This window comes from Stegostoma tigrinum, chromosome X (assembly GCF_030684315.1).
Source record: "Stegostoma tigrinum isolate sSteTig4 chromosome X, sSteTig4.hap1, whole genome shotgun sequence".
NCBI lineage: Eukaryota > Metazoa > Chordata > Chondrichthyes > Orectolobiformes > Stegostomatidae > Stegostoma > Stegostoma tigrinum.
In genome coordinates this window covers 1,628,183-1,648,290 of record NC_081404.1, presented here as the reverse complement: position 1 = coordinate 1,648,290, position 20,108 = coordinate 1,628,183, and the positions used below count along the sequence as shown (strand labels likewise).

At 46.6% G+C, this 20,108-nt stretch overlaps 1 protein-coding gene across 1 annotated transcript; it reads left to right on the top strand.

Annotated features, from left to right (window-relative positions):
• Positions 1 to 625: 625 nt before the first annotated feature.
• Positions 626 to 10,674, top strand: spryd4 (SPRY domain containing 4). Its single transcript, XM_048523542.2, has 2 exons — positions 626 to 771; positions 9,637 to 10,674. Exons 1-2 carry the CDS (start codon positions 675 to 677, stop codon positions 10,173 to 10,175), a joined length of 636 nt encoding a protein of 211 aa, XP_048379499.1. The 5' UTR covers positions 626 to 674; the 3' UTR covers positions 10,176 to 10,674.
• The last annotated feature ends 9,434 nt before the right edge of the window (positions 10,675 to 20,108 follow it).

Genomic DNA, 20,108 nt, shown 5'->3' with positions numbered 1-20,108 from the left:
AATCCCATACTATCACTCCCCTTTTACTTCTCCTTTTCCCTGGAATTTGCCTATATATCTGCTGTTCTATTTATCTCAGACTGTTGGGAGTCCTATAGTACATTTCTAGCAATGTGATTGCTCCCCTTCGGTTTTTAAGCTTTCCCATATGGCTCCATTTGCGGAACCTTCTAAGATGTTATCCCTCCCTTACTGCTGTATCAGTTTCCCTGGTTAATATTATGATGCCTCCTCCTCTTTTACCTCCTTCCCTGTCCCACCTGAAGATCCTGTACCCTGGGATATTGAGCTACCGGTCCCCCCTCTCATCAATGTCTCAGAGACAGCAATGATATTGTAGCCCCATGTTTTAATTTGTGCCCTCATCTCACCCACCATGTTCGTTAGACTATTAGCATATCAGACCCTTCTTCAGAAGAACTGTATTAGGCACAGAATATTATCACTGTATCTCATTCTACACATCTTGCTTTATCTGCTGAGTATCTCGAATTATTTCTGCTGGGTTCTGAAAAGAGAATTTCTCGGGGACACAATCAACCGTCAAAGTCACGTGGCAACACAAAACGGACTTCGATGAACCAACCACTTTCCCCGGGCACCACATGACGAAACCACGTATTACCCGTGAAGCAATGTTTTGACGTTAAGGATGGATCGCTTGTGATCTGAAGATGGTGGTGTGCTGGAGGATGTTGCGAGGAATTAGGTATCGGTTCTTGCTTGTGGTGGCGAGGAGGCAATTGTATGCTGTGGAATCTCCCAAACGCTGTAAGATGTTAATTGGCTTTTCAGGTGTGAGGAGTCCTGAATATGGGATGCTTGACCAGTTCAAGATTTTCCTAGGGGAGAGCAGTGTAAACGAACATTTCGGACATGTGCTAACGGTGTTTAGGACTATTTGGGTGGTTATATGGAAGTTGAGTTACTGTTAGGGAACTGAAGGGCTAAAATAGTAGCTCAAGGCTATTTATTTTGGGATAATGTAGCTCCTGGCTGGTCGTGTCTGATTTGATGTGCAGCGGGGATTAACCTATAAGCACAGTAGCACAAATATTGCAAAGTCGCTGTAGCAATGAATACTGCTCCTTCTGCTGCTGTCTAATTCCAACATTGAAGAGACCGGTTGTATGACTGATCAGACGAAGAGCGGTAGATCGCATGGGTGCCGAGATTCTCTCTCAAAAACGCTCTTTGCCAAGAAAATAGAAAAATTTAGCCCCAAAAGTTAGTCACTCCAACAGTTTCACTGTATCGCACTGAAATGTCAGCCTAAAGTAGATGCTCTTGGAATAGGACGTGAACGCTTGATGCTGGGACCAGAGATAAGATCGATATCATCAACTTGTACTGTAAGGCTTGTATTTTTGCACAAGTAAAACATCTGAAGGCCAAATGGGAAAGAAGCAATAGGAGACTACCCAGAGGCAGACACACAACTTGGGCAGTAGACCAAGATAATAAAATGTGAGGCTGGATGAACACAGCAGGCCAAGCAGCATCTCAGGAGCACAAAAGCTGACGTTTTGGGCCTAGACCCTTCATCAGAGAGGGGGATGGGGGGAGGGAACTGGAATAAATAGGGAGAGAGGGGGAGGCGGACCGAAGATGGAGAGTAAAGAAGATAGGTGGAGAGGGTGTAGGTGGGGAGGTAGGGAGGGGATAGGTCAGTCCAGGGAAGACGGACAGGTCAAGGAGGTGGGATGAGGTTAGTAGGTAGCTGGGGGTGCGGCTTGGGGTGGGAGGAAGGGATGGGTGAGAGGAAGAACCGGTTAGGGAGGCAGAGACAGGTTGGACTGGTTTTGGGATGCAGTGGGTGGGGGGGAAGAGCTGGGCTGGTTGTGTGGTGCAGTGGGGGGAGGGGATGAACTGGGCTGGTTTAGGGATGCAGTGGGGGAAGGGGAGATTTTGAAACTGGTGAAGTCCACATTGATACCATATGGCTGCAGGGTTCCCAGGCGGAATATGAGTTGCTGTTCCTGCAACCTTCGGGTGGCATCATTGTGGCAGTGCAGGAGGCCCATGATGGACATGTCATCAAGAGAATGGGAGGGGGAGTGGAAATGGTTTGCGACTGGGAGGTGCAGTTGTTTGTTGCGAACTGAGCGGAGGTGTTCTGCCAAGCGGTCCCCAAGCCTCCGCTTGGTTTCCCCAATGTAGAGAAAGCCGCACCGGGTACAGTGGATGCAGTATACCACATTGGCAGATGTGCAGGTGAACCTCTGCTTAATGTGGAATGTCATCTTGGGGCCTGGGATGGGGGTGAGGGAGGAGGTGTGGGGACAAGTGTAGCATTTCCTGCGGTTGCAGGGGAAGGTGCCGGGTGTGGTGGGGTTGGAGGGCAGTGTGGAGCGAACAAGGGAGTCACGGAGAGAGTGGTCTCTCCGGAAAGCAGACAGGGGTGGGGATGGAAAAATGTCTTGGGTGGTGGGGTCGGATTGTAAATGGCGGAAGTGTCGGAGGATAATGCGTTGTATCCGGAGGTTGGTAGGGTGGTGTGTGAGAACGAGGGGGATCCTCTTGGGGCGGTTGTGGCGGGGGCGGGGTGTGAGGGATGTGTCGCGGGAAATGCGGGAGACGCGCTCAAGGGCGTTCTCAATCACCGTAGGGGGGAAGTTGCGGTCCTTAAAGAACTTGGACATCTGGGATGTGCGGGAGTGGAATGTCTTATCGTGGGAGCAGATGCGGCGGAGGCGGAGGAATTGGGAATAGGGGATGGAATTTTTGCAGGAGGGTGGGTGGGAGGAGGTGTATTCTAGGTAGCTGTGGGAGTCGGTGGGCTTGAAATGGACATCAGTTACAAGCTGGTTGCCTGAGATGGAGACTGAGAGGTCCAGGAAGGTGAGGGATGTGCTGGAGATGGCCCAGGTGAACTGAAGGTTGGGGTGGAAGGTGTTGGTGAAGTGGATGAACTGTTCGAGCTCCTCTGGGGAGCAAGAGGCGGCGCCGATACAGTCATCAATGTACCGGAGGAAGAGGTGGGGTTTGGGGCCTGTGTAGGTGCGGAAGATGGACTGTTCCATGTAACCTACAAAGAGGCAGGCATAGCTGGGGCCCATGCGGGTGCCCATGGCCACCCCCTTAGTCTGTAGGAAGTGGGAGGAGTCAAAAGAGAAGTTGTTGAGTGTGAGGACGAGTTCCGCTAGGCGGATGAGAGTGTCGGTGGAGGGGGCCTGGTCGGGCCTGCGGGACAGGAAGAAGCGGAGGGCCTTGAGGCCATCTCCATGCGGAATGCAGGTGTACAGGGACTGGACGTCCATGGTGAATATGAGGTGTTGGGGGCCAGGGAATTGGAAGTCCTGGAGGAGGTGGAGGGCGTGGGTGGTGTCACGGACATAGGTGGGGAGTTCCTGGACCAAAGGGGAGAAAATGGAGTCCAGATAGGTGGAGATGAGTTCGGTGGGGCAGGAGCAGGCTGAGACGATGGGTCGACCAGGGCAGGCAGGTTTGTGGATTTTGGGAAGGAGATAGAAACGGGCCGTGCGGGGTTGGGGAACAATGAGGTTGGAGGCTGTGGGTGGGAGGTCCCCTGAGGTGATGAGGTCATGAATGGTGTTGGAGATGATGGTTTGGTGCTCGGGTGTGGGGTCATGATCGAGGCGGTAGGAGGTGGTGTCGGAGAGTTGGCGTCTGGCCTCGGCGATGTAGAGGTCAGTACGCCATACTACCACTGCGCCACCCTTGTCTGCGGGTTTGATGGTGAGGTTAGGGTTGGAGCGGAGGGAGCGGAGGGCTGCCCGTTCTGCGGGGGAGAGGTTGGAGTGGGTGAGAGGGGTGGAGAGGTTGAGGCGGTTAATGTCTCGGCGGCAGTTGGAGATGAAGAGGTCGAGGGAGGGTAGGAGGCCTGGGGGTGGTGTCCAGGAGGAGGACTTGTGTTGGAAGCGGGTGAAGGGGTTAGTGGAAGGAGGGTTGGGTTCCCGGTTGAAGAAGTAGGCATGCAGGCATGCACCCAAGACATTTTTCCATCCCCACCCCTGTCTGCTTTCCGGAGAGACCACTCTCTCCGTGACTCCCTTGTTCGCTCCACACTGCCCTCCAACCCCACCACACCCGGCACCTTCCCCTGCAACCGCAGGAAATGCTACACTTGTCCCCACACCTCCTCCCTCACCCCCATCCCAGGCCCCAAGACGACATTCCACATTAAGCAGAGGTTCACCTGCACATCTGCCAATGTGGTATACTGCATCCACTGTACCCGGTGCGGCTTTCTCTACATTGGGGAAACCAAGCGGAGGTTTGGGGACCGCTTTGCAGAACACCTCCGCTCAGTTCGCAACAAACAACTGCACCTCCCAGTCGCAAACCATTTCCACTCCCCCTCCCATTCTCTTGATGACATGTCCATCATGGGCCTCCTGCACTGCCACAATGATGCCACCCGAAGGTTGCAGGAACAGCAACTCATATTCCGCCTGGGAACCCTGCAGCCATATGGTATCAATGTGGACTTCACCAGTTTCAAAATCTCCCCTTCCCCCACTGCATCCCTAAACCAGCCCAGTTCATCCCCTCCCCCCACTGCACCACACAACCAGCCCAGCTCTTCCCCCCCACCCACTGCATCCCAAAACCAGTCCAACCTGTCTCTGCCTCCCTAACCGGTTCTTCCTCTCACCCATCCCTTCCTCCCACCCCAAGCCGCACCCCCAGCTACCTACTAACCTCATCCCACCTCCTTGACCTGTCCGTCTTCCCTGGACTGACCTATCCCCTCCCTACCTCCCCACCTACACCCTCTCCACCTATCTTCTTTACTCTCCATCTTCGGTCCGCCTCCCCCTCTCTCCCTATTTATTCCAGTTTCCTCCCCCCATCCCCCTCTCTGATGAAGGGTCTAGGCCCGAAACGTCAGCTTTTGTGCTCCTGAGATGCTGCTTGGCCTGCTGTGTTCCTCCAGCCTCACATTTTATTATCTTGGAATCTCCAGCATCTGCAGTTCCCATTATCTCTGGGCAGTAGACCATTCAGCTCTTTGATCCTGTTCCACCATTCAATTAAATCACGGTTGATCTGTGGCATAACTCCACATACCTGGCTTTGGTCCATGTTTCTTGATAATTTTGCTTAACAAAAATTTATCTATCTCAGATTAAAAGTTGATGACTGATCCAGCATTGACTACTGTTTGTGGAAGAGAGTTCCAAATATCTACCACCCATTGTGTTGAAGTGCTTCCTAATTGCTAATGCATCTCCAGAGATACAAAAATTTCACCACAGTTTCCAAGTAGCTGTCCCTCTGGTGATTGGAGTGATTTTTCTGCACTCTTGTTTTACGTGAGCTCTAGTTGTTATTGCCAAATGTTAAATCCCTTACTGAAGTTAAAGTATCACAGCCAAATCTCAGAGACAAACTCAGTCCAAGAGTTCATCTCATGACTGAAATGTTTCACATGACCAACTAATGCTCTATTTGTGAATCGATGAGCAATTAATGCAGAGCTGATATAAAGTGAAATGGGATCAGTGGGAGAGTCAGATTAATGGGGGTGTGGTTGGTGGCAATCAGGTGGGATTGTGAAGTTGGTACTGGGATGGGAGTTCATAGGTTGGTTTGTGTGTAATAACAGGGTGAGTTTTTTGGGGGATAGAGAGAGACCGATACATAATGGGTAGAATTTTGAAAAGGGACCCAACATTTAGCTTGATCTTAGTGGGATAATAGGTCGGCACAACATCGTGGGCCGAAGGGCCTGTACTGTTCTTTGTTCTCTGTTCAGCCAAAGGTTCTTTTCTTTTGAGGAGCGGGTAATTGATTGTCGTTTTTAAAGACAGAATTGGAGGACAAAGAAAGACATCAGGAAGGTTGCACGTTAGTGACAGTATCAACAAGTCCTCAGCAGATGCACTCTCTGAGTAACTACACTGTTTTGAAGGTGAGAGGACCAATGATATCAGTTAAGCCCCCCTTGTTTTTGTATTGTGTACTTCTGACATGTGCGCAAACGGACAACCTCGCTCTCCTGCTAAGCTGCAGAATGAATAATGCTGCAATATTTGTCAACTCCCAAATGGGCATTGATACACTAGTAAATCTCACATCAATAAACTTACATCTCAAGGTTCTCACCTTCTAGGACTGTTTGTACTGGGAAATAACCCAAACGAGGATGCTTGGCCAAGTATTTCTTTGATCTGAACTTATTTTTCAGCACCTTGGTGAAATCACGCACATCTTCACCTGATGTTGTCTAAAAATGTAAAATAAATCAAATTTAGTTCAGAATTAACAATGAACCAATCTACTCAACTCACTCTATAATCCATGCTCTCCCTGCTAAATATCTTTGAAGATGTAAAATTGAAGAGTCTGCAACTCTGAGGGATAAAGTCGGCTATCTTTCTGTAAGATTATGATAAAGTTAGATATGTCTGAATGTGAGTTTCAGACAATTAAGCTTCAGTTTCATAGAGTCAGACAGCATGACAAGTCGCCAGGCCCGGACCAGATTTGTCCTCGGCTGCTTTGAGAAGCAAGAAATGCAATTGCTTCGCCACTTGCGAAGATCTTTGCATCCTCGCTCTCCACTGGAGTCGTACCTGAGGACTGGAGAGAGGCAAATGTAATTCCTCTCTTCAAGAAAGGAAATAGGGAAATCCCCGGCAATTATAGACCGGTAAGTCTCACGTCTGTCGTCTGCAAGGTGTTAGAAAGGATTCTGAGGGATAAGATTTATGACCATCTGGAAGAGCATGGCTTGATCAAATACAGTCAACAAGGCTTTGTGAGGGGTAGGTCATGCCTTACAAACCTTATCGAGTTTTTTGAGGATGTGACTAGAAAAGTTGATGAGGGTCGAGCTGTGGATGTGGTGTATATGGACTTCAGTAAGGCATTTGATAAGGTTCCCCATGGTAGGCTCATTCAGAAGGTCAGGAGGAATGGGATACAGGGGAACTTAGCTGCTTGGATACAGAATTGGCTGGCCAACAGAAGACAGCGAGTGGCAGTAGAAGGAAAATATTCTGCCTGGAAGTCAGCGGTGAGTGGGGTTCCACAGGGCTCTGTCCTTGGGCCTCTACTGTTTGTAATTTTTATTAATGACTTGGATGAGGGGATTGAAGGATGGGTCAGCAAGTTTGCAGATGACACAAAGGTCGGAGGTGTCGTTGACAGTGTAGAGGGCTGTTGTAGGCTGCAGCGGGACATTGACAGGATGCAGAGATGGGCTGAGAGGTGGCAGATGGAGTTCAACCTGGATAAATGCGAGGTGATGCATTTTGGAAGGTCGAATTTGAAAGCTGAGTACAGGATTAAGGATAGGATTCTTGGCAGCGTGGAGGAACAGAGGGATCTTGGTGTGCAGATACATAGATTCCTTAAAATGGCCACCCAAGTGGACAGGGTTGTTAAGAAAGCATATGGTGTTTTGGCTTTCATTAACAGGGGGATTGAGTTTAAGAGTCGTGAGATCTTGTTGCAGCTCTATAAAACTTTGGTTAGACCGCACTTGGAATACTGCGTCCAGTTCTGGGCGCCCTATTATAGGAAAGATGTGGATGCTTTGGAGAGGGTTCAGAGGAGGTTTACCAGGATGCTGCCTGGACTGGAGGGCTTATCTTATGAAGAGAGGTTGACTGAGCTTGGTCTCTTTTCATTGGAGAAAAGGAGGAGGAGAGGGGACCTAATTGAGGTATACAAGATAATGAGAGGCATAGATAGAGTTGATAGCCAGAGACTATTTCCCAGGGCAGAAATGGCTAGCACGAGGGGTCATAGTTTTAAGCTGGTTGGTGGAAAGTATAGAGGGGATGTCAGAGGCAGGTTCTTTACGCAGAGAGTTGTGAGAGCATGGAATGCGTTGCCAGCAGCAGTTGTGGAAGCAAGGTCATTGGGGACATTTAAGAGACTGCTGGACATGTATATGGTCACAGAAATTTGAGGGTGCATACATGAGGATCAATGGTCGGCACAACATTGTGGGCTGAAGGGCCTGTTCTGTGCTGTACTGTTCTATGTTCTATGTTCTATTTCCCACCCTAGACCAGAGTTGACTGAGTAATTGAAATAGTTTGGCAACTGTGTAACCAATTAGTGCCAGTTCCTTTGGAGACACTGCCAGGGTGTTATCGACAGCAAATGAATCCAGGCTGGAGGCAAAGCCTGACAAGCTCTTGGAGGCAGACTTTCTGCAAAACCTCCTTTATGTACACTCCACTACCACTTCTGTAGGCAGGGCTACAGTTGCAGCAACAAGCTAGCCTGTCAAAGCAGGAAATCCCCCACCATAAGTCATTTTAATTTCATCTGTTGTCTTGCTATCGAAAGGTACCCTCACTTCCTCCTGCCTGCTGCAGCAGCACCTGCCTGTCCCAGTGGGACTGTCAGCTGAATATCTCTGTGGACCAATTCATCGGTCCAGTAGGATGTGTTAATGCACTCCTGGAGGCAGACTGTCAGTCGATGGCCTGGGCGTGTTGACTGGATATCACTAGTGGAGCCAGGAATCCATATTGATTCGCCCTAGAAGATTCTGCCCAATGTATAGGGACAAGGCTCTGGTCTTCCACCTGGTTCCAGCCAAGAGTGGCTGTTGGAGCAGTGCCAGACCCCAGTATTCTCTCTCAAATGGTCTCCCTAGTCAGGTGAGTGCTGTTCCTTATGTACATCTTGCACTCCTTGAAATGTCATCATTGTAATGTTAAAATAGGTATACAGTAAATCCTGTAACAGTGAAATAATGCCAAGCTCATCTGTTATCATTAAAATAGGAACTAGGAAACACTCAAGTCAGGCAATATTTGTAGATAAAATAAGAGTTAACATTATTGTGGTTTGTTTTATCGTTGCCAGTTGAGTAATAATAACCAGGACACTGCACAAAGTCCCTTGCCGTCTATGGCCATGGAAACGTCTACATCCACCTTAAGGGGTCTTAGTGGAAACAATCTCTCACTATCTATCCACAACAAGATCCCCTAGTTTTTCTCTTCACTATCCTAACCCCTTTGGTGAAATTCTGATCACCCCACTGCTGCAGCTACATCTCCAAGCTCTGAGAGAAATACTGGGCACGTGTCAACTCTATTCTCCTTTTCTTCCTTGCCCGCCTGGAAATTTGTATCCCTATCTCACATCCACCAAGCTAAAAGCCTTTTGTATTCTGACTTTTTTTCTTCCCTGAAGACTGTTCACAACTCCTCACCTTGTGACCCATCCTCCTAACAATCTCCTCACCGACCCCTATCCACCAATCTTCTTGTTCCTTACATTAGGCTGTTTCTTCTGACTCCACAATCCCTGTGTAACCATCTCCCTTAAGTCTTTGGTAAACCTCTCTTCCCATTTCTACCATCTGTATTCGCTATCCCTGTCTGCCAACTTGCAGTCTCTATCTCCCCCACCCTGCATTGAGTGTCACATGCTCATACTTGAATGTGAGAACTTGGCAACAAATCTGTTTACTTAAAAGGAGATAATGGGAACTGTAGATGCTAGGGAATCCTAGATAAGTGTGGAGCTGAATGAACACAGCAGGCCAAGCAGCATCTAAGATGCTGCTTGGCCTGCTGTGTTCATTCAGCTCCACGCTTTATCTGTGTACCTAAAAGGAATTGCTTGTCGCTGGCTAACTAAAATGTCTGTTGAGCAATATGGAGAGCAGTGTGTAGCATTTTTTTTTTCAATTTATAGACTTGACTTTCAAATTGGATGAGAAGACAGCGCACAGTTGCTTGGACCTTTTCAAAAAAGAGACAGGAGTTAAATACCGTACAATCGGCATCGACCTAAGTAAAGTTCCAAAAAACCCTGAGCGCTTCAGAGAGTGGGCTGTGGTCTTGGCTGATGTCACTCTTTCAACTGGAAAACATTACTGGGAGGTAACAGTGAAACGGTCTCGGGAGTTCCGAATTGGGGTGGCAGAGGCAAACATGTCACGAGAAGAATGTATTGGTGCCAGTGATTGTTCCTGGGTTTATGCCTATCTCCAGAGGAAGTGGTACTCCATGTCTTCCAATGAGATGGTGCCAATTGGCTTCTTTGGAAAGCTGGATCGAGTTGGCTTTCTCCTGGACTGTGAAGGCAACAAGTTTAGTTTAATAGATGTTGAGAAAGTGGCAGTTATTAGCACCATAACGGCCGAGTTCAAGATGCCACTAGTTCCAGCCTTTGCACTATGGGATGGAGAACTCTTAACACATTCAGGCATGGACATTCTGCAAGGCATCTGAATTCCCTCCTGCCTGCCAGTGAAGATGCCTTCTATCTGGATGTCATTCAGTTTGCCATGTAATTTCTAAGGAAAGTGGCTACCATAGCTCATCTTTCCACATACACACAGGCTTTGAAAATAAACTATCCTTTTGACCTCTCAACATTCTATCTGAAGACTGTGTCCATGTTCTGTCCAGCTGTAAATAGTGCTATTATTGAGATCCATGTAATCTCCTGAGGATATACATGTAACCTCTTTTATAATGCAGAAGAGAATTTTACAATGCGAGGACTTAAATCTGTTGCTGCTCATTCTGCTTCTGGCTTTGTTCAACTCTTTCCACATCGGATAATTACATCACCACCTCTCAAAATGCCAAGATGTAACTTAATTAAGCTCTAGAGTTGGTATTAAAAAGCCAAGACTAACAATGTAAATGATCAACAATGTTGCATGAATTTGTAATTGTGTATTCTGTCTGTATTCTAAGATTTTAATAAAATATGCATGTCAAAGCACTGACTTTTTACTATGGTAAAGCTGATAATGTCCCAAGGCACATTACAGGACTGTCATGAAACAACTGTGTATACTGATCTGGGGATCACAATTCCCTCCTCTCCAATCCCTTACAGCCCACTTCTAACTCCTTCCCTAAGTCCGTAAACAGGACTGTCCAGGCTGACCCATTGTTTCTGCCTGTTCCTGCCCCAAGGAACTTATTTCTTCCTAAATTTGTCCTGTCCCATCCCACTCACATCTGTAATTCTTCTGACACTTTGTCAGTATCAAAATTTCTAGTTTGCAGGTTCCAGCCATCTCCTTTACAATAAGGATTCACAATCCCTTGACATATCCATCCCTCCAGCAGGATGGTCTCAGCTAACTGCTTCTCCTGGAAAGAAGGCTTGAACCGACTCTACCACCACCAGCTCCCTCTTCCTGGCCCAGCATGTCCCTACTTTGAAAACTTCTCTCTCTCTCTCTCTCTCTCTCTCTCTCTCTCTCTCTCTCTCTCTCTCTCTCTCTCTTTCTTCATTTCCCTCCCCCCCCCCCCCCCCCCCCCCCCTTTGGTCAAAGAGATGGCTATGTGTACCTTCGTAGGCCATAGTTATGCCTGAGGTTGCTGATTCGCTCGCTGAGCTGGCTTGTTTTCATTCAGACATTTTGTCACCATTCTAGGTAACAGTTGCACCTGTCTCTTTGTGGGGTACGTGGAACATTCCTTGATCCAGTCCTACTCTGACCCCCTACCTACAACTCCTTTTACAGTATATTGATATCATTGGTGCTGCTTCCATTTCTTATCCGAATTTGGCCAGGGGGGAATTAATCAGTTTCCATCCTGCTCTCTCCTTACCTTGGCCCATCTCTGATTCCTCTCTTCCTCAATGTCTGTTTCCATTTCTGGGGAATATGCTGGCCAATGATATCTATTACAAACTCTCATCCCACAGTTACCTTGGACTGTACCACCTCACACCCTGCTCTCTGTAAGATCTCCATTCTATTCCGAGTTTCCGTTTCCCTACGCCTGTCACATCTGTTCCAATAATGCTCCTTTGCACAGGAGACCTCAAACGTCCACCTTTTACCTCAACCAAAGACTCCCTGCCACTGTTGTTGAGGGGGGGCCTTTGGCTGTGTCCAATCTATTTCTTGCACTTCTGATTATCAACTTTTCTCCTTCCCTTACTGTTGTCCATACCTTTTGTTTCCCTAACTTTTCTCTCTGGGCCCCATCTCCACCTATCTGTTCACTCCTTTTTATCCCTCACCCCTTTTCCTAGCTACTATCTGCCTTGAAAAAGTGTCAATGGACTCAAAATATAAACTGCTTACTTTCTACAGATGCTACCAGACCTGCTGAGTTTCTCCAATTTGTTTTTGTGCACCATAAGATTTTTTTAAATGCAATTGACCGTTGACCAATAAATCACAACCAACTCATCAGGGATAACTATCTGTACCTGTTCACATCATGCCATGGAATGTTTTTGCACTATCTGAGAGGGCAGGCAGAACTTAGATTTAGCATCTGTGAGGTAACACTGTTAATGATGCTGTTAGTGCCAGATTAATTTAGGTGTTCAAATCTCTCGTTTGGGACCTTGGAATCATATCTGAACCCCAGATGAGTTCTGAGGCACACTCTTCGGTCTGTGCTGAGTTATCTGGAGTGAGGGAGGGTGGTTACGCAGCTAGTGCACCCCAGCCCTGGGAAACCGTGGGCAACAATGCAACCAATGCACCTTATGTCTAGGAGACCATGAGCAGCAACGCAATCAGCACACCACAGCTGTAGGATACTGGGAGGAGTCATGTTTTATACATAAACAGTATGCTTACAATTGAGAGAGATAATGGGAACTGCAGATGCTGGAGAATCTAAGAAAACAAAGTGTGAACCTGGATGAACACAGCAGGCCAAGCAGCATCTCAGGAGCACAAAAGCTGACCTTTCGGGCCTAGACCCTTCATCGTAGAGGGGGATGGGGAGAGAGGGGGAGGCGGACCGAAGATGGAGAGAAAAGAAGATAGGTGGGGAGGTAGGCAGGGGATAGGTTAGCCCAGGGAAGACGGACAGGTCAAGGAGGTGGGATGAGGTTAGTCGGTAGGAAATGGAGGCGCGGGTTGAGGTGGGAGGAAGGGATGGGTGAGAGGAAGAACAGGTTAGGGAGGCGGAGACAGGCTGGGCTGGTTTTGGGATGCATTGGGGGGAGGGGACAAGCTGGGCTGGTTTTGGGATGCGGTGGGGGAAGGGGAGATTTTGAAGCTGGGGGAGTCCACATTGATACCATTGGGCTGCAGGATTCCCAAGCGGAATATGAGTTGCTGTTCCTGCAACCTTCGGGTGGCATCATTGTGGCACTGCAGGAGGCCCATGATGGAATTGAATTTACAGTGCAGAAGGAGGACATTCGACCTATTGTGTCTGTACCCCCTCCTGGAAATGCTACCTAGCTATTTCCGATTTTCCAGCCCTATTTCCATAGCCGTCTAAATTCATCACTTTCAAATATACCTCCAGCTCTCTTTTGAAACCTCCACTGCTCTCCAAGGCAGGGCATTCCAAATCCTAACAACTCTGGGTACACACTGCTGCCTCTGAGTGTCAGTGGTGGAGGGAGTGAATGCTTATGGATGTGGTGCCAATCAAGCGGGAGCTGGTTTGTCCTGGATGGCGCGAAGGTTCTTGGGTGTTGCTGGAGCTGTATTCATTCAGGCAATTGGGGAGTATTCTATCATACTCCTTTCTTTTTCTCTATTCATTTTTGGGATGTGGGTGTTGCTGGCTGGCCAGCATTAACTGCTCATCCCTAATTGCCCTTGAGAAAGTGGTGGTGACCTGCCTTCTTGAACCACTGCAGTCCTCCTGCTGTGGGTTGACCCACAATGCTATTAGGGAGGGTATTCCAGGATTTTGAACCAGCAACAGTAAAAGAACGGCAATATAATTCCAAGTCAGGATAGGGAGTGGTTTGAGCAGAACTTTGAGATGGTTGTGTTCCCATATGTCTTATGCCCTTGCCCTTCTAGATGGAAGTGGTCATGGGTTTGGAAGGTGGTCTCTGAGGATCTTTGGTGAATTTCTGCAATGCATCTTGTAGATAGTACACACTACTGCTACCGAGACTTGTTCCTTGTAAATGGTGGACAGGCTTTGGGGAGTCAGGAGGTGAGTTACTTGCTGGAGAATTTCTAGCCTCTGACCTGTTCTTGTAGCTGCTATATTTATGTGGCTAGTCCAGTTCAGTTTCTGCTCCCCAGCATGTTGATAGTGGGTGATTTAATGATGGTAATACCATTGAAATTCAAGGAGCGATTGTTAGATTCTCTCTTATTGGACATGGCTGTTGCCTGGCACTGGTGTGGCATGAATGTGACTTACCACTTGACAGCCTAAACCTGAATATTACCTTGGTCTTGCTGCACTTGTACATGGAATGCTTCCCCATGCCTGCAGCTTATCAGACAAAAGGCTGCTGAGCTTCAACTGACAACTATTTAGATGGCTGTGGTGGGTGACCTTAAGCAGCTTTGAGGCTAGAGAGATGGATTGGATTTATCTGTAATGCCCATACATTGCAATAATACTGTAGGCTCACTTAATGAGCATGGCGACTTGAGCAAAGAGGGTGGAAGTGGGACGGAAATTGGCCATGGGTGGGGACATGGGCTGCTCATTATAAATCCATGCTGAATCCCTCTGATTAGTTTATATGTCAACATGCTCAGTCCCTCTGCCTCAAATTTCACATTCTCGTAACTCCTCCATAACAGACTAATAGGCATATAATTTACTTGCTTCCTTCTCCTACTCTTATTAAATAATGAAACGACATTAATAATTTTCCAAATGAAGGGACAGTTCCTGAATCAACAGTTTTGAATTATATGACCAAAGCACATGCAATTTCCTCACCGACATCCTTTAACATACTGAAGTGAAAAGTATTGAGTCCTGGAATTGCCAGATTATGTAGGCCAGCCAGTGTAGCTGAGGGAAGGCATAGAGGATATTGCCTTTATTAGCTAAGACATAGAGTTTAAGAGCAGGTAGGTTATTGCTAGAACTATATAAAACTTTGGTTAGGCCACAGCTAGAGTCATGTGTGCAGTTCTGGAATCCACTTGGAGAGACATTTGTACGAGAGAGGGTACAGAGATTTGGCATTTGGCAGGATGTTGCCTGGGCTAGAGAATTCTTTTTTAAAATTCATTCATGGGACATGGGCATCACTGGCAGGGCAGACATTTATTGTTTGTCCTTTGTTGCCCTTGAGTAGGTGGTGGTGAGCTGCCTTCTTGAACCGTTGCAGTCCCACAATGGTAGAGACACAATGCCATTAGGGAGAAAATTCCAGGACTTTAACCCAGTGACACTGAAGGAATAGCAATATATTTACACTAAAACTGGAGATATAGTGGACAGCAAAAGTTACCGTGGAGTACAACAGATCAGATGAGGCAATGGGCTGAGGAGTGGCAGGTAGAGTTTAATTTAGATAAATGTGAGGTGCTGCATTTTGGAAAGGCACATCAGGGCAGGACTTATACACTTAATGGTGAGGTCCTGGGCAGTGTTGCTGAACAAAGAGACCTTGGAGGTGCAGGTTCATAGTTCCTTGAAAGTGGAGGTAGACAGGGCAGTGAAGAAAGTGTTTGGTACACTTGTCTTGAGTGTAGGAGTTGGGAGGGTCATGTTGCAGCTGTACGGGACATTGTTTCGGCCACTTTTAGAATACAGCGTTCAGTTCTGGTCTCCCTGCTATAGGAAGGATGTTGTGAAACTTGAAAGGGTTTGGAAAAGATTTACAAGGATGCTGCTAGAGTTGGAGGGCTTGAGCTATCAGGAGAGGCTCAACAGGCCGGGCTGTTTTCTCTGGAGAGGCTAAATAGACAAGGTCTTTTCCTCAGGGTGGGAGGAGTCCAAAACTAGAGGGCATAGGTTTGAGGTGAGAGGGGAAAGATATAAAAGGGACCTGAGGGGCAACTTTTTCACACAGAAGTTGGTGCATGTATGGAATGAACTGCGTTAGGAAGTGGTGGTGGCTGGTACAATTACAACATTTAAAAGGCACCTGGATGAGTATATGCATAGGAAGGGTTTAGAGGTATATGGGCCAAATGCTGGAAGAGGGGACTAGATTTATATAGGATATCTGGTCAGCATGGACAAGTTGGACTGAAGGGTCTGTTTCCATGCTTTTTACGTCTATGACTCTGACTCTGACTCTGCACTTGTGCTAAATTATCAGAAAGATTATTTGACATGCTATACTGGATGAGCAAAAATTTTCTCCAATTCGGTCAGTTAGTCACTCTTTTCAATTCCCACTCCAAATTCTGTTCCCTTGGTACTGACCAGCCAATTAGTTTGCAACTGTGGTGCCTTTTTTTCCCCTTAGATGAACTTCTGACTATGTTTGGACTCACATTTACGTTATTACCAAGATAGAGGGAATTGCAAACAGCTCATGTAGGAACAACACAGCAGCTCATGAAGTATCTGTAGAAGGAAGAAACAGGAAGTAACATTGCAGGGCAATTACCTTTCAGCAAGACTGGGAGTTGTTAGAAATTTTACAGGTTGGAAGAAAGTACAGAGCCGTGAATAGCACAGGTCTTTTCCCCAGGGTGGGGGAGTTTAAAACTAGGGGGCATATTTTTAAGGTGAGAGGAAAAAGATTTTAAAATGACCTGAGGGACACTTTTTTCACACAGAGGGTGGTTCTATATGTGGAATGAACTGCCAGTGGAAGTGGTAGATGCAGGTACAGTTGCAACATTTGAAAGACATTTGTACAGGTGTATGAATAGGAAAGGTTTGGAGGGAGATGGGCCAAACACAGGAAAGTGGGACTAGTTTAATTCAGGCAAGGAGGACTAATTTAGTCAACAATCTGACTCACAACCTGAGCTACAGATCCGAACCCTTTCAGGTTTCACAACATCCTTCCGATAGCAGGGAGACCAGAATTGCATGCAGTATTCCAATAGTAGCCTAACCAATGTCCAGTACAGCTGCAACATGACCCTCCCAACTCCTATACTCAATGCACTGACCAATAAAGGCAAGTGTATCAAACACCTTTTTCATTGTCCTGTCTACCCACAACTCCACTTTCAAGGAACTATGAACCTGCACTCCTGGGTCTCTTTGTTCAGCAACACTCCCCAGGACCTCACCATTAAGTTTATAAGTCCTGCCCTGATTTGCCTTTACAAAATGCAGCATCTCACATTTGTCTAAATAAAACTCCATCTGGCACACCTTGACCCACTGGCCCATCTGATCAAGATCCCGTTGTACTCTGAGGTAATCTTCTTCGCTGTCTACTACACCTCCAGTTTTAGTGTCATCTGCAAACTTACTGACCATACCTCCTGTGTTCATACCCTAATCATTTATGTAAATAGTGAAAAGCAGTGGCCGCAGCACTGATCCTTGTGGCACATTTGCTGTCACAGGCTCCCAGTCTGAAAAGCAACCCTCCACCACCACTCTCTCTCTTCTACCTTTGAGCCAGTTCTGTATTGAAATGTCTAGTTCTCCCTGTATTCAATGACATACTGATTTTTACAGTGAAATACACCATTTTTATGTATTTTGTGTTAGAATCACAATACAGTGTGGTCACTGTGTCCTTCCCCTTGTTCCATACATCCAATCCTGTGAAACTCCTAATCAATGATGGGCATTCATATGGCAGCTCCAGGTTCCCATGATCTCATGGTGTTTTAACAAACATTGTAATCTCCAGGCCTTGGTATCTTTCTATGCACCCTATTAATTCACATTCCAAAGTTACTGGTTATACTGCTTGCGGCCTGTCCCAGACTTGCTTATCTCTCAGGACTGCTTAAATTCTATTATTCATTGCATTCCATGTGCTATCTCTATCAAATTCTCTTATTCCTCATATTTTTCACTGTTCCAATTATATATAAAAATACAAAGGACAGTTGGTTTTAACTAACTGCTGTAAGATTTATAGTAATAATTTCCCATTATAAAGTTACGAACAATCTATTCCAGCCACAACCCGAGCTGCAGATCTTCGCTAAAACATTAATCTATTTCATTCAGAACATGCCAGGCATATTTTTAGAGATAAGGAAAGTGCTTCCTGAGCTGAATTAACTTTCACATCTAGGTTTAAGTATTTTTCCCCTAACGCTTCTATTTGCTTTGGTTATTTATGTGTATCCATAATTATGTTCAAATCTATGATTATTGGAAGAATCTTTAACTAGAACCTATTTCTTAATATTGTGCATAACTTCAAAGAAGGAACTGATTATGACACAATAACTTTAACTGTTGTTTTCATAGCTGCTTGATGAGTTAGGCTGATTGGTTCATGGACTGAAATTTACACCCTTCGTTGTAACTGGTGCTGTTCACCTAATGGGACAACATCCTTTCATTAATGAGGCTGAAATCCATCACTTGTCATGTTTTAATGAACTTGTGTTTACCCTCAAATATCCTATTACCAAACTGTCTCAGAGGGTTGCTTGTCAGATCTCCCATTCCCCTTGGAATAGCCCTGTTCAATGGTACCATTATGTTTCATCTAAATGCTGGAGCAGGCTATTTTAATTCTATTTATCCCTCGTCGGCCGTTTTGTATCTTTCAAGCATGGGCAGCCCTTACACCTCTTAGAGTATAATGGCAGGAGTATACTTAAGAACAAAGAACAAAGAAAATTTCTGCACCTGAACAGGCCCTTCAGATCGCACAATCCAGATCCTCTATCTCAACCTGTCACCTATTTTCCAAGGATCTGTATCCCTCTGCTCCCTGCCCATTCATGTATCTGTCTAGATTCATCTTAAATGACGCTACTGTGCCCGCCTCTACCACCTCCGCTGGCAACGTGTTCCAGGCACCCATCACCCTCTGTGTAAAGAACTTTCCACGCATATCTCCCTTAAACTTTTCCCCTCTCTCCTTGAAATCGTGACCCCTCGTAATTGAGTCCCCCACTCTGGGGGAGAAAGCTTCCTGCTATCCACCCTGTCTATACCTCTCATGATTTTGTAGACCTCGATCAGGTCGCCCCTCAATCTCCGTCTTTCTAATGTAAATAATCCTAATCTACTCAACCTCTCTTCATAGCTAGCGCCCTCCATGCCAGGCAATATCCTGGTGACCCTCCTCTGCACCCTCTCCGAAGCATCCACATCCCTTTGGTAATGTGGTGACCAGAACTGTACGCAGTAATCCAAATGTGATCGAACTAAAGTCTTATACAACTGTAACATGACCTGCCAACTCTTGTACTCAGCACCCCGTCTGATGAATGAAAGCATGCCGTATGTCTTCCTGACCACTCTATTGACCTGCGTTGCTACCTTCAGGGTATAATAGACCTGAACACCCAGATCTCTCTCTGCATCAGTTTTCCCCAGGGCATTTCCATTTACCATATAGTTCGCTCTTGAATTGGATCTTCGAAAATGCATCACCATGCATTTTCCTGGATTGAACTCCATTTGCCATTTATCTGCCCAACTGTCCAATCTATCTATATTCTGCTGCATTCTCCGACAGACCCCCTCCACTATCTGCTACTCCACCAACCTTAGTGTCATCTGCAAATTTGTTAATCAGACCATCTGTACCTTCCTCCAGTGATAGCCGGAACTGCAGATGCTGGAGAATCTGAGATAACAAGGTGTAGAGCTGGATGAACACAGCAGGCCAAGCAGCATCAGAGGAGCAGGAAAGCTGACGTGTTGGGCCTAGGCCCGAAACGTTAGCCTTCCTGCTCCTCTGATGCTGCTTGGCCTGCTGTGTTCATTCAGCTCTACACTTTGTTATCTCTATACCTTCCTCCAGATCATTTATGTATATCACAAACAGCAGTGGTCCTGACACGGATCCCTTTGGAACAACACTGACCACAGTTCTCTATTTTGAGAAACTCCCTTCCACTACAACTCTCTGTCTCCTGTTGCCCAGCCAGTTCTCTATCCATCTAGCTAGTACACCCTGGAGTCCATGCAACTTCACTTTCTCCATCAGCCTACCATGGGGAACCTTATCAAATGTCTTACTGAAGTCCATGTATATGACATGTACAGCCCTACCCTCATCTTTCAACTTTGTCACTTCCTCAAAGAATTCTATCAAGTTAGTAAGACATGACCGTCCCTGCACAAAACCATGCTGCCTATCACTAATAAGCCAATTTCTTCCAAATGTAAATAGATCCTATCCCTCAGTATCTTCTCTAGCAGCTTCCCCACCACTGACATCATGCTCACCGGTCTATAATTACCTGGATTATTCTTGCTACCCTTTGTAAACAAGGGGACAACATTCGCAATTCTTCATTCCTCCAGGACCCCACCCATGCTCAAGGATGCTACAAAGACATCTGTTAAGGTCCCAGCTATTTCCTCTCTCTCTTCCCTCAGTAACCTGGGATAGAT